Below are 13156 nucleotides of genomic sequence, written 5' to 3' on the forward strand. Positions count from 1 at the left end.
GTACAGGCGTAAATGGTCTCATTTCAACCCCTGGCATTTCTAGTTAAAAAGGTAGAGGGCTAGGAAAGACTTCCACTTGTTAGAATAGACAAGAATTGGCTGAATTGGACAATGGTTTGACACAGACAAATACCATCTTCAATTGGTCTCCTCATAATCTGATCAGTGTAGAATGCTCTCTAAAAAGACTCAATTCATAAAGATAAAAACATGTTTATGTTTTTGTCTATTCTGTAGTGTTTTTTTCCTCAACAACTAATTGATTTCATGCTGTTTTTATTTCACTCAGAATCATAGAATCATAGAATCATAGAGTTGGAAGAGACCCAAGGGCCATCGAGTCCAACCCCCTGAATGACAGTAGCTTATTTGTTACTATCTCTCTGAGCAACTTAAGAGGGAAATGGGAAGTCCTATCAAAATGCTTCTGTTTTTATATATTCCCACATACAGAATTTATTTATAGGTGCAAATGCAAGGACATCTACACAATGTAAGGACATCTACAGAAGGCCAGGATGCAAAGAAAGAACAGATGTGCTTGAAGCATATGTTCCATCAGGCACATCGGGAGATTTGTCTTGTCTTTCCCCCCCATTTCGGAACCCATCGCCCTGTTTAAACTGAGCAGCGGCCTACATTTCTGCATTGGGAACTGCTCTTGCAAAAGCATTTCAGCAAAGGACCAGATCTGAGTGTAGTTCTCTCCTTCTCATCTGCATTTGTCTTTGGAAGGCCAGGGTGCTAGCCCAGCGAATAAATTGTGGTGGTTTGGTACCCATTTAAATCATGAGATTAATTAAAGTTGTTCAATCATTTTTCAAGTATCAGCAGGCAAGAGACACATAATATGAAATTGTAGGTCCAAAGAATAAACCCTCCTGGTGCCATCCTGTTCATGTTTAATTGGAAGTATGTCTCACTAAGGTCAGGGAGACCTGCTCCCAGAACAGAGCAGAGGGTTGCAGGCTCAATCAAGTGCTTCAAGTTCTTTGTATACTTATTTTCTAGCATGCTTATCTGTTTTCTATGGATATTATACCATGCTCAGGATTCTGAAATGTTTGCATTGTGGCTTAACAATAAACCGTGTTTTTCTTTCTTTCTTTTTATGGAATGAGCAGGAGTGGGGGGTGGCCTTTTTGATAACTTGCTCTTTCAGTTTTGTTGAAGCAGTTGTTGCTGCAAAATTTGCTGGGGTAAAGATTTGAAGACTATGCCCCCAATAAATTGTAATAGCTTTGAACTAAAGTTTTCTTTTGAACTTTGGCAATCTATCAAAATTTCTGTGGTCAGTCTTTTATTACTATCTTGTCTTGAGCCCTTTTTTTAATGACATCTATTATCAGATTGAAATGGCGATTGAGACACTGCAAAAGTCTGATGGTCTGTCCACTCACAGAAGCTCTCTTCTCAACAGCCATGTAAGTTGCCTCTTCTTCATGTAAACTAATCCCTTGCTTGATTTGCATGCCTAGCTTGCCTTCTAAATGCTTGTTTTGGTTGCTGCTTTTTTCATTTTCCTTTTCTTCTTTTGCCTCCTGAATCTTCCTTTCTACTTTTAAGCTCTCATAGCAACTCCTCACTATCTTTTTTCAGACACAATGACAGTGCAGCAAAATTGTTGAGTTGTTTGATTTCATCGCCCTTATAGCATTGCTCAAACCACCATGAGCAATTTTTTTAAAAAAACAACAACCCAGTTTTATTTGGATTGTTAACATAGGCTTCATACTGTTAAACAAAATGTGTATTCTGTTCTCATTTGACAAGGGTAAGATGTCACAGTTGTGACTTAAGATTTTTTTAAGCAAAGAAATAATTTCACTGCTTTATGCTTCTTCGTTGCCAGTTCCTAATACAGTGGTGCCTCGCAAGACGAAAAGAATCCATTCCGCGAGTCTCTTCGTCTAGCGGTTTTTTCGTCTTGCGAAGCAAGCCCATTGACGGCTTAGCAGATTAGTGCTATTAGCGGCTTTTAGCGGCTTAGCGGATAAGCCGACAAGCAGCTTAGCGGCTTAGAAAAAGGGGGGAAAGGGAAAAAACCCACAGGAACTCGCATGACATTTTTGTCTTGTGAAGCAAGCCCATAGGAAATTTGTTTTGCGAAGCACCTCCAAAACGGAAAACTCTTTCGTCTAGCGAGTTTTCCGTCTTGCGAGGCATTCGTCTTGCGGGGCACCACTGTACTCCACTATGCTCCAGTACGAACAAGAAACACAATATGACTCTTTAGGCGAAGACCTAGATATAGATAAGAGCAGATATGACTTTCAGAGCTGACACTACTAGAGGGAGGAAGCAGATCTGGCCCCTGTCACAGCCATGTTCTGAGTATCTCCCTTCATTATTTCCCATGCAATCTCCCTCCCATGCAACCAAGTGGTGATGCTCTTGTGGTGGAGCAACAGCCTCCCCCCCCAGCCAGACGGGTCACCTGGAATTCTGTAGTGGGACTCCAACATCCTCCTGCAGAGAGTCCTTGCCATATGAGGACTGTTTTCATATACAGCCTGCCTCTCAAAATGGCAAGTGTTTTGCCACTTGGTAAAATGGCGTTAATTCCCATATATTCATTACACAAAAGCCAGTCTTTTAATCAATTGGCATCTTAAACACTTTCTTTTTATATATACAAAATTGTGCACCTGGAGGAGAGCCATAGATATGGAAAACGGCATGTCTGGTGTCTCACAGGTAAACCAGCTTCTGTTTCTTCAGGAAGAAATGCATTGTTGAGCTTTGGTGACCTAGCGTCAGGTTCTGTACTTCCTGATGCCTCCTCTGAGTGTCGGACTGAGCCCAGGGTGATTTGACCCAGGCTGCCTCTGGGGAACAACCAAGGAGAGTCAAGGGCTTGGTTCATGGGGTCCATATGCTTGTCGTTTCTGTATGCTCATAAACCCATGACCTTTTGAGTCGGCCTAACGTATTTTTATCCTCAGTGCTGTTTTCCTACCCTTGTGTTTTCCCACTCCTCCATCCCACAAGTTGGCCCCACTCAAAAATCTGTAAATATTGTTCAGCTCTCATCATGCCATCTCATTATTGTTAAATCACAAAGCTTGTATGTTTCAAGTCTTGCAGATGAATGAATGCTTTTCCAGCATATGTTTGCATGAAAAAGTATCTTAAAAGAAGCATAACTATGGAAATGAAATTTCCAAATATGTGATTGTCTCAAAATTAACTAATTGTGTATACAGTGGACACTAGGGTTGCGAACGTGATCCGTGCGGGAGGCACGTTCGCAACCCGCAGCGCCGTGTCTGCGCACACGTGGGTCGCACTTCTGCGCATGCGCAAAGCGCGATTTCGCACTTTTGCGCATGTGTGAGCGCCAAACCCAGGAAGTAACCTGTTCTGGTACTTCCGGGTTTGGCGCAGTGTGCAACCCCAAAATGCACAACCTGAAATGTCTGTAAACCAAGGTATGACTGTATATAAAAAGCTGGTTCAATTTATTCAAGAATTTACCTGCTGGCGTATAAGTAAACTGCCACCACATTTCCTGAAATGTGTTGGTAAATCTGACAAAAATATATTATTTGTTATTTTTCTGTGTTTCCTTGTTTCACAGAATAAGTATGCAGAAAAATAATTATACCCTGTGCCTTGCTGTGCTATTTCCAGGGTAAAGGAAAGCAAAGCTAAGTCATTGTTCCAAAGCAGGGTATTTTGTGAAGTTCTGTTTTGTAGTAGTGTGGCCCATATAATCCATGACTGAAAATCTCACAGCTTTATGTGAACATCTATTTCCAGAAAAATAAAGCAATATACCTAACATTACATTTCATAGTTTACATAATCCATAAAGTTTTCAAAATTCTTTGTTTGAATATTATTTGAATGTTTCCTTTTGGAAATGGACCATTAGGATATATAAAAAGGATGCCATTTTTATTAGTGAAAGAATGGTTACTTGTCTCAAAAATACAACATGTATGAAATAAATACTCCCCCCCCCCCCCAATTTTATAATCCCAAAATTCATTGATGTGTCTAGAAACCTGATCCAGACCCCTCCTTAATATTAAGTTTTGAATGTAGAGATCTTTTAGACTTAGCGGTTATAGTAGGATGACATTCAGTAGATGGGATACCAGCACTTAGTTTAATAGTATTTTAAATCTCTGTTTTTATCTCACCTGACCTCTTTTTATGTGTATGGGAATTGCCAGTGTGGCTGAGAATTAGGTGGAAGGGTGAAGGTTGAAATTGGGTGAAGGGAGGGAAATTTATTGGATTAACTTATTTTTGCACATCATAACAATATTTGACTAAAATTTAAATTCATAACTACTTTGAAACAGACTATTATAATGGTGACTTATAATTACAATGCTTAGCACTTTATGGTTGTATGGCATGGTTTTACAACATGGTCTTAATGCTATTAGCTTGTGTTTTCTTTAAATTATTTGTATGTTGGGCCAAGTATTAATGCTTTCTTATTTTTGTGGCTTTCTCATTATTTTGATGCCCATCCCCTGTTTGTACCCAGCATCAGATATTTGGAGGCATAGGCATCTGAGCATGAAAATTCTGTATAGCTATAATGCTAATGGTCATTGCTAGACCTATTCTGCATGAATTTGTGTCGGAGTAGTTGCTGGTTACTAGAGGGGCATCATCTCTTACTGTTTCAAAGGCAAGTTTAAGCTTTTTATGCTACATACCGCCCTGTGATCTTCAGATGAAGAGCGGTATATCAAAATAATCATCATAATAATCCTACCCACCCATTACTAGCATACATGCAAGAGAGCTGTAGCCTTGCTCATTTTTGGAGGTCCATGCTTCCAAATTTGTAGAACTTAAATTTATTATTTCCACTGTAACATTTTCTGTGGCCTAAATCATCATCCTCTGCTCCACCCCCAGTTTTATAATCCAAAACAACTGGACCTTTGTCCGTGAAATGTGTGTGTCCTAAAGCAAAAGTCTTTATTCAGAACATTGACTGCACTGCCAGCAATGACTATTGCAAGTAACATATTATGTCAAAAGTAAGGTTTTTTTGTAAAATGTATTTAAAATTAATCATAGTATTTTGTAATTCATCTATGGGGGGAAATGTCAAATGTTACATTTATAATTTAATTGGGAAGTGTTCTGTGGTTTTTGCAATTCCATTTCGGTATTTCCCTTTGGGATAAATAGCAATAGAATATCTGCTTTAATCTATGCTGATTAATTCTAATGAGTTAAGTGCAAAGTTTGAAAGCTATGATGGTTCCTGTCCTCAGATATGCTTATGTTAGCTCATTAGTGAAATAAATAAGTGTTTTTAATACACCAAGGTAAAGGTTACCATTTCCCTTGACATGCCGTCATACGTTATATGATCATAATGGTACATCACTAATTTGAAAGAGATTTGTGACAAATGAGATATCTTGAAATGATATTGGGTACATGAACTAAAACAAGGAAGAAAGAACAGGCCGGATCCAGAGTTCCCCTCTGCAGAGGCCATGTCCCCACTTCCCTCTCTCTCTGTTTCCTAAAACACTGCTTTGGGGGCACAATCCAGAACAGTGGGGATGTTGCAGGAGGCTGCAGCGGAAAATGGTAGTTGTGGGAAATAGCCTGCCCTCCCCGGGATCTCAGTTCTGTTCGTGAAAGGGACACTCTGGATCTCTTGTTTGATAGGCTTTGAACAAACAAACAAGCCATATCTCAGTTGCGTGGAATTCCCAGGCACAGCACAACTATTTCCATTTTTATATTAGCAAGAACAGCAGCAATAAGAACAGCATCAAGAAATATACAATGTATACAGCTTTTTAGAGAGTTCGTAGTGTTTATAACATTCTTTACAACAGCACTGTAACTCAGGTCAGTGTTATTATCCTTTGATAATAATGAGTGGCTGAAGCTGAGAGTTGGTGGCATGCCTTAGGCCTAAGATGAAATTTGAACCCAAAAGCAGATTTATGACTAACTTCAGAGGGCCATCTGCCTCTACTTTTTGAGGAAACATCTAATCCAGTCTGACATGGGAACAGGGTGTCAGGGAAGCCAGAGGAACACCACTTAGGATAAGAAGTGGACTGGCTAGCATCCTTCATTTTGTTGCTGTGTTGGCTGGGAGACAAGATGCCAAGCATGATGGGCCAAAGGGAGAAAGCAGTCCTGGTCGCCCCCGGGACCTCTTATCTGCCTGCCCTGTTAACTTGATTTCTATGAGAAAGTCTCATTCTGGCTGCTGGTGGCCAGAGGAACCTTTCCTTCGCCTGCTGATCCTGATAGCCTTTCCACTGCCTTCATTTACAGCAGCACTGCAGGAAGATTTTAACCTCTGAATAGTCATTACAGGAGGCATTTCTTGGGGGTTGGGTTTCTGCTGAAGGTTTCTGCTGGGGCTTTTGTCATTCAAGCTGGTCTGGTAACTAGAGTGCACTAATAGGGAGATGGCTAATGACAGGGGGCATGTCTTCTGCTTGATTTATAGTTTGTTCAGCAGATGGCCTGGTTACTACAGCCCCCAAACCTTGCTGTCTACACCAGAGGTTTTCAACCCTTCTGACTCCATGACTTCCTTGACCAGCTACATTCTTTTTTGCAGCTTTCCTGTGGGGCTCAGGAGTCCAGTTATGCCTGCAGGGCTGGCAGCCTCTCACCCTTTTTCAAACACCTTCCCTTGTGGAGTGTTTCCTCAGCCTCCTCTCCTCTCCCCTCTCCTCTGGGCAGCCACTGCTGCTGCCCCTGGTCTCTGAGCTGCCCCAAAATTCGCCTGTGGAGCTTATAGCAAGGGCTGCTGAAATAAACAGCTGTCTTGGGGAGCCAGAGGCACCAGAGGGCATCAGAGGAGGGAGGGAAGGGAAGAGGGACAGAGACCAGTGTTGCCATGGCACCCCTGACCATCCTTCAAGGCACCCCAGGGTGCCACAGCACACTGGTTGAAAATCACTCTTCTAAACCAAACAGCTTGGAACAGTTAATCAATAAATATACCTAGCTATGTGTATCACTCCCATTTCTATATATCTTACTAAAAACTACCAATCCTCAAAGACTGGTTGAACATTTCCCCCCTCCACTAGAATGTAAGTGGAGTTCACTTCTAAATAGGAATGTGTAAATTTGTGCTGTAAAAGTTTTTTTGCCATTGAAACTGTAACAAATTGTGGTTTGATTATTTGGAACACGATACTTTGTTTCTGTCTCAGTACCTTGCAATCTTCTCTGCATACATTGTATAATTTTGACATAGCTGCCATGTGCCCCTCAACAGAAGACCATGAGTGATCATGTAAATCCCAAATAAAGTAGCCTAAATCAGGGATAGGGAAACCTCTGGCCCTCGGGATGGACTCCCAGCTCCCCCCAGCTCAAGCCAGCAGGGCCAATGGAAAGGGATGGGGGGAGTTGTACATTGGTTGTCCATACTTGGTCCAAAGGAAGCCTAGCTTCTTCACAAGACCCAGTTTGGTTTTCAGTGAAATTGGACCTCTCTCTCTCCCTTTCCCCCTCTCTCTTTCACTAGTAGGAGCAGGATCTGATCCAGAATCTTCAGCTCTTATAAAAACAAAAGTTAATCCAGTAAATACTGCAATATTTGTTATCTTGGTAATCTAATGATACAGAAGCATGGATAAATGTTACCAGTACTTCATAAGAATATTTTCCTTTTTGATTGTGTGACTTATTTTCAGTGTTGCTCTTATTTTCTCAAGTGCTAATACTTTGCCTGAAAGTCTAGGTCAGTGCACATGGAATTAACATGTTGCTACAATATAAAGTAATTTATATTGCCTGAGGCCACAAGTCTTAAGAATTCTGCTGTTTCTCTATTTGTAAAGCTATTTTAAGATGATGTAATGCTTTTAAAATTTCTGTGGAGAATTACCTGGAGCTAAAGAAAGATGTGTCCAGCTAAACAGAGAAAATTATTTTTGTTCTTACATTATTTCAACACTAATGAAGGCATAACTGTTCTGCAAAGTTATGTTGAGCTCATTTTTCTTCTTTGTTCCCAATTTAAAATAGCTCCAGTGGCTTTTAGACAACTATGAAACAGCAGAAGGAGTGAGTCTCCCCAGAAGTACCCTCTACAACCACTACTTGAGACACTGTCAGGAGCATAAATTGGACCCAGTCAATGCTGCCTCTTTTGGAAAACTAATAAGGTCAATTTTCATGGGCCTACGAACCAGAAGATTGGGAACCAGGTTAGTGTAAGGAAGCAAAGTTCTGAGTTAACGGGACAGAGTGTACTCCCTCTAATAGCAAATTTAGTGCTCTCGTGACAATAGACATGAAGCAAAAACATGATCATTGAGAAACAAAAGGTGGGAATCTGCATGTTCATGAAAACCCCAAATTGCAGAAGTACAAAAAATGTTGGCTTTTTTTTGTTTTTTTGTTTTTTTAAAGACCCAAAGCCCCACTTCCCTCCAGTCTCAGTTTGCAGTGACTGGCCAGTGATTGGCAGTCTGGTGGTTAGTCAGAGGAGATGTGATACATGAGTGGAGAAAGTGGATGAAGAGATGTTTTTCTTGCCCTCATAATATTAGAGCAAAGGGCAATTCTGTGAACCTTATGGTGGGAGATTCAGGACAGGCAAGGTCTTTTAACATAGCACAGAATTAAACCATGGAATTTTCAATCACAGTATCTGTGTTCACCACCACTAATTTGTTCTTGCAGGATAAGGCTATTAATGACTGCTTATTAACTGTATATTAATTGTAATATTACTTATTAGCTATATATTCCTTCTTGCTCAGGGTAGTTTACATGGTTCCCCCTCGTCCCTCCTCCTTTTTATCTTCACAGCAACCCTGTGAAGTAGGTTAGACTGAGAGAGAGTCCACCTAGAACTCTAAACTATAACACTGCTGTTTGGAATAAGGTTGTGGTACAACTCCCACAACAAAGTGCTGTAAAAACAAAGTTTGTGCAATTGTCTAAATATACTGCCTAGTTCATTAAAATGTGTATTAAGCACTTTCTTCTCCCATATTGCTCTTTAAGACATTGCCAAAGCACCAGCTTCTATCAAGCATTCTAAGAGGTACATATATTAATTAGTACATGCAAGCTATGTTATCCATTGCAGCATGTAAGGTGCTTCATTTAACAAAGGGCCTTAGATTAAATACGGACAAAATGCTTCTGTCCATTTTTCCAAATGTTGCACCTCATTTTTCTGAATGAATCAGCCCCCTTTCAAGCAAGCTGTCCTTGGAACAAAGGTGTACGGTTTGCAGATTCAGCCTGTGTGAGAAACGTCAACAGCCCAGATAACATGCATTTCAGAATACAAGAGTACTTTGTGTATTGTCACAGCTGATTGTATGCCTTGAATGCTCTACAGTAAATGTTTCAATTGCTGCCATATGGATGAAACCAGCAGCATGTAGAATGTGAACAAACTTACATAGAATAATAGTGAAGGACTTATGAGCTACTGGTGCCTGTAGTGCCAGATTCAGGCAGGATCATGAACTGAAGAAAGGCAGCCCACAGCTTCTTTGGATACAGCTGGTTGTAGGAAGGCATGGCACACAGACAGGGATTCTGCTTCTGATAATAGGCATGTCCTAAGAAGTGCTTTGTTCAGCCTGCCTGTGGGTAGATGCTGCAGGATGGAAAGCAACAACTGCAGTCCATTTATATGTTCCTCTGACAGTTGTTGTTGTTGTTGTTGTTGTTGTTGTTACTAATTTCTACCCCGCCCGTCTGGCCGGGTTTCCCCAGCCACTCTGGGCGGCTTCCAACAAAAGATTAAAAATATATTAAAAATCAGTCATTAAAAGCTTCCCTAAAGAGGACTGCCTTCAGATGTCTTCTCAATGTCATATAGTTGTTTATTTCTTTGACATCTGATGGGAGGGCATTCCACAGGGTGGGCACCACTACTGAGAAGTCCCTCTGCCTGGTTCCCTGTAACTTCACTTCTCACAGTGAGGGAACTGCCAGAAGGCCCTCGGCGCAGGACCTCAGTGTCCGGGCTGAACAATGTGGGTGGAGATGCTGCTTGAGGTCTACTGGGCTGAGGCCATTTAGGGCTTGAAAGGTCAGCACCAAAACTTTGAATTGTGCTCGAAGTGGGAGCCAATGTAGGTCTTTCAAGACTGGTGTTATGTAGTCTCGGCAGCCACTCCCAGTCCCTAGTCTAACAGCCACATTCTGAATTAGTTGCAGTTTCCAGGTCACCTTCAAAGGTAGCCCCATGTAGAACGCATTGCAGTAGTCCAAGCGGGAGATAACTAGAGCATGCACCACTCTGGCGAGACAGTCTGCGGGCAGGTAGGGTCTCAGCCTGCGTACCAGATGGAGCTGGTAAACAGCTGCCCTGGACACAGAATTGACCTGTGCCTCCATTGACAGCTGTGAATCCAGAATGACTCCCAGGCTGTGCACCTGGTCCTTCAGGGGCACAGTTACCCCATTCAAGACCAGGGAGTCCTCCACACTTGCCCGCCCCCTGTCCCCCCAAAACAGTACTTCTGTCTTGTCAGGATTCAACCTCAATCTATTAGCTGCCATCCATCCTCCAACCTCCTCCAGGCCCTTCATAGCCTTCACTGTTTTCAATTTAAAAGAGAGGTAGAGCTGGGTATCATCCACATATTGATGAACACCCAGCCCAAACCCCCTGATGATCTCTCCTAGCGGCCTCATATAGATGTTAAAAAGCATGGGAAAGAGGATGGAACCCTGAGGCACCCCACAAGTGAGCGCCCAGGGGTCTGAACACTCATTCCCCCCCCCTTTTCTGGACATGGTCCAGGAGGAAGGAGCGAAACCACTGTATAAGAGTGCCCCCAGCACTGTACCTGAACATTTGAGGACATGGCACTGGTCTTGAACCAGACCTCTTGACTAAGGTGGCTCTTCTTGAGTTAGAGGGTGGTGTGCTCACCCCACACCTCTTTAAGGATCCAGGCTGACACCTGGAGATGATGCCCCATATCCAGAACACAGCAACAGTTATAATTACCGTATTTTTCGCCCCATAGGGCGCACCGGACTATAGGGCGCATCTAGTTTTTAGGGGGGGAAATAAAGAAAAAAAAATTCCCGTCGTGCTTCAAAGGCTTGCGGATAGCTTCCTGAAGCCTGGAGAGCGAGTGGGGTCAGTGCGCACCGACCCCTCTCGCTCTCCAGGCTTCAGCGAAAGCCTGTATTCGCTCCATAGGACACACACACATTTCCCCTTCATTTTTGGAGGGGGGTAAGTGCGTCCTATAGAGCGAAAAATACGGTATATAGGCAGTGAGTAAATCTCCCTCTGGTCTCCCAGGCTCAGTCCCTCGTACCACCCTCAGAGGAGAGAGAGAGAGGAGAGCTGTGCCAAGCATATGCAAAGGTGGCTGCTTTTGGGTGGCCACCATATACACAGCATTTGTTCATCCCACTTGGGGGGGGGCACAAAGTGGGTCCCCGTGAAAATGGTGTCCTTGCATTATTGCTTGCGAATTTTTTGCCCAGTGTGAGCAACTTCCTTTTGATCTTAAGTTTTTGTCATAAAAGGAAACTTACAATAAATAGTTAAAGACAAAATAATTGCAATTTCTCTCCCCCACCCCACCCCTTCTCTTTCACAAATCAGTAACACTGGTTGAAATCCTATACGCACTTAGCCTCCTTAAATTCTATTGACATTCTGAGATCATGCCAACTAACTATGTACAAAGCTAAATACATTCCTTAATCATTAGAGTAATCTACAGTCCCCTGCTGTTTGGGCCATTTTCTATTTGAGTGGTAAAAACCTTGTCAAGAGACCAATATGTGAAATGATTGTGAAATATTTGCAGTTGTAACTAAGTGAATATCTAATACTCAGCTAGCTTTCCATTCTGCTGGGACTAAATTGGCTGCATAGGATTATTTTTGCACAGTTCAGAGGAAAACAGCCAAATTGAACAACAGTCTGAGATACAATTCAGATCTAAAATATTTAAGAACAACCCAAAGGGATCACATTTGTGTTTAGGTTGTGTACATTCCCTCGTTTTTAATATTTGCTTTTTCCCAAAGGGGGAACTCCAAATATCATTACTATGGGATTCGTGTCAAGCCAGACTCCCCTCTAAATCGGCTACAAGAGGACATGCAATATATGGCTATGAGACAGCAACCCATGCAGCAGAAACAAAGGTACAGTCCTGCCAAGCTGGCCAGACCCCTTAGAATCCAGCATCTTTTTCTGCATTTCTCTATCGCGGGAGTGTTTAGTCAGGGAGCAGTAACCTCTCCTTTTATTAGACCACATAACTTCTCTAGCTGAAAGTTTACCTGCAGTTGCCTCAATCTTCCACCCTTTTAGACACTACGTAAAACCTTACCTTTTGGGTTGGGCTTTTAGATGCTGATGCGTTAAGTCGTTTTTGTAATGTTGTTAATTATGTAATTTCTGAGAATTATTTTCATATTTCTGTTTATTTTGTGTTAAGTTTTTATATTACCTTATTTTCAAAAGCTGGCTTGTGACTATTATTCATGAAGGTTGGTATAAAAACATACAAACCAACCAACCACCTTTTATCTGGACAAAAATAGTTTTGCTAAAGGGTATTATCTCATATTTTTATATCAAAATTGAGTGAGGAGTGGTTAAATGTAAAAGCTTTTGTGTTTCTAGAATCTTCTAAACTTAAGAAGAGAATTTGGCCTTTAATGAGAGGAGATAGAATTATGTGTGCCACCCTATGGCCAAGTTTGGAATGCTATTTTTTTTTTAAAAAAAGCTGAGATCCAATGCCATGCCAGCAGACATGACAACATTTCCCTTCCTCCTTTCCTCCCTGCTCCCCCCCCCCCGGCGAAAAAAATCTGTTGTGGAAGGCCTTCCAGTGCTCCAGAGCAGATTTTGGGGGTGCCTGGGGGGCTGCAAACCAGGAGGGCAGGGAGGGTAACTCTCATTTGCACAAGTGGATGTTCGTTGTGGAAGCAGGATGGGTCAGGAAGGGAGTAAAGTAAACACAACTTTATGAATGCTTTGTGCTGCTCTTAACTTAGAGCATTAATGCGCAGTATACAAAATTTGTGATGCACCATTTGAAATTATGAAGGATGAGTTGAATTGCTTGTTGTGTTGTGGAATAAACTGCTTACATCTAAAAGGGAAATGTTATTCAAAACAAGTCCTTTGAACATATTAATTCCAGGTCTGGTCAGAAGCCTTAATGCAGGGTGT

General features: G+C 41.9%; 1 protein-coding gene across 5 annotated transcripts in view; it reads left to right on the forward strand.

The window, feature by feature from the left end:
* Nucleotides 1-13156, forward strand: part of RFX3 (regulatory factor X3) — a 113393-nt gene that overhangs the window by 76043 nt on the left and 24194 nt on the right. For 3 of the 5 annotated variants that reach the window (XM_081845039.1, XM_081845035.1, XM_081845036.1), the window contains exons 5-7: nucleotides 1350-1424; nucleotides 7996-8177; nucleotides 11998-12117. In XM_081845039.1, coding sequence (XP_081701165.1) covers nucleotides 1350-1424; nucleotides 7996-8177; nucleotides 11998-12117 — 377 coding nt within the window. The remainder of the gene's footprint in view (nucleotides 1-1349; nucleotides 1425-7995; nucleotides 8178-11997; nucleotides 12118-13156) is intronic. The other 2 variants (XM_081845037.1, XM_081845038.1) reach the window with 1 other exon arrangement.

Source organism: Podarcis erhardii (genome assembly GCF_964252035.2).
Source record: "Podarcis erhardii genome assembly, chromosome: 17".
Lineage (NCBI taxonomy): Eukaryota > Metazoa > Chordata > Lepidosauria > Squamata > Lacertidae > Podarcis > Podarcis erhardii.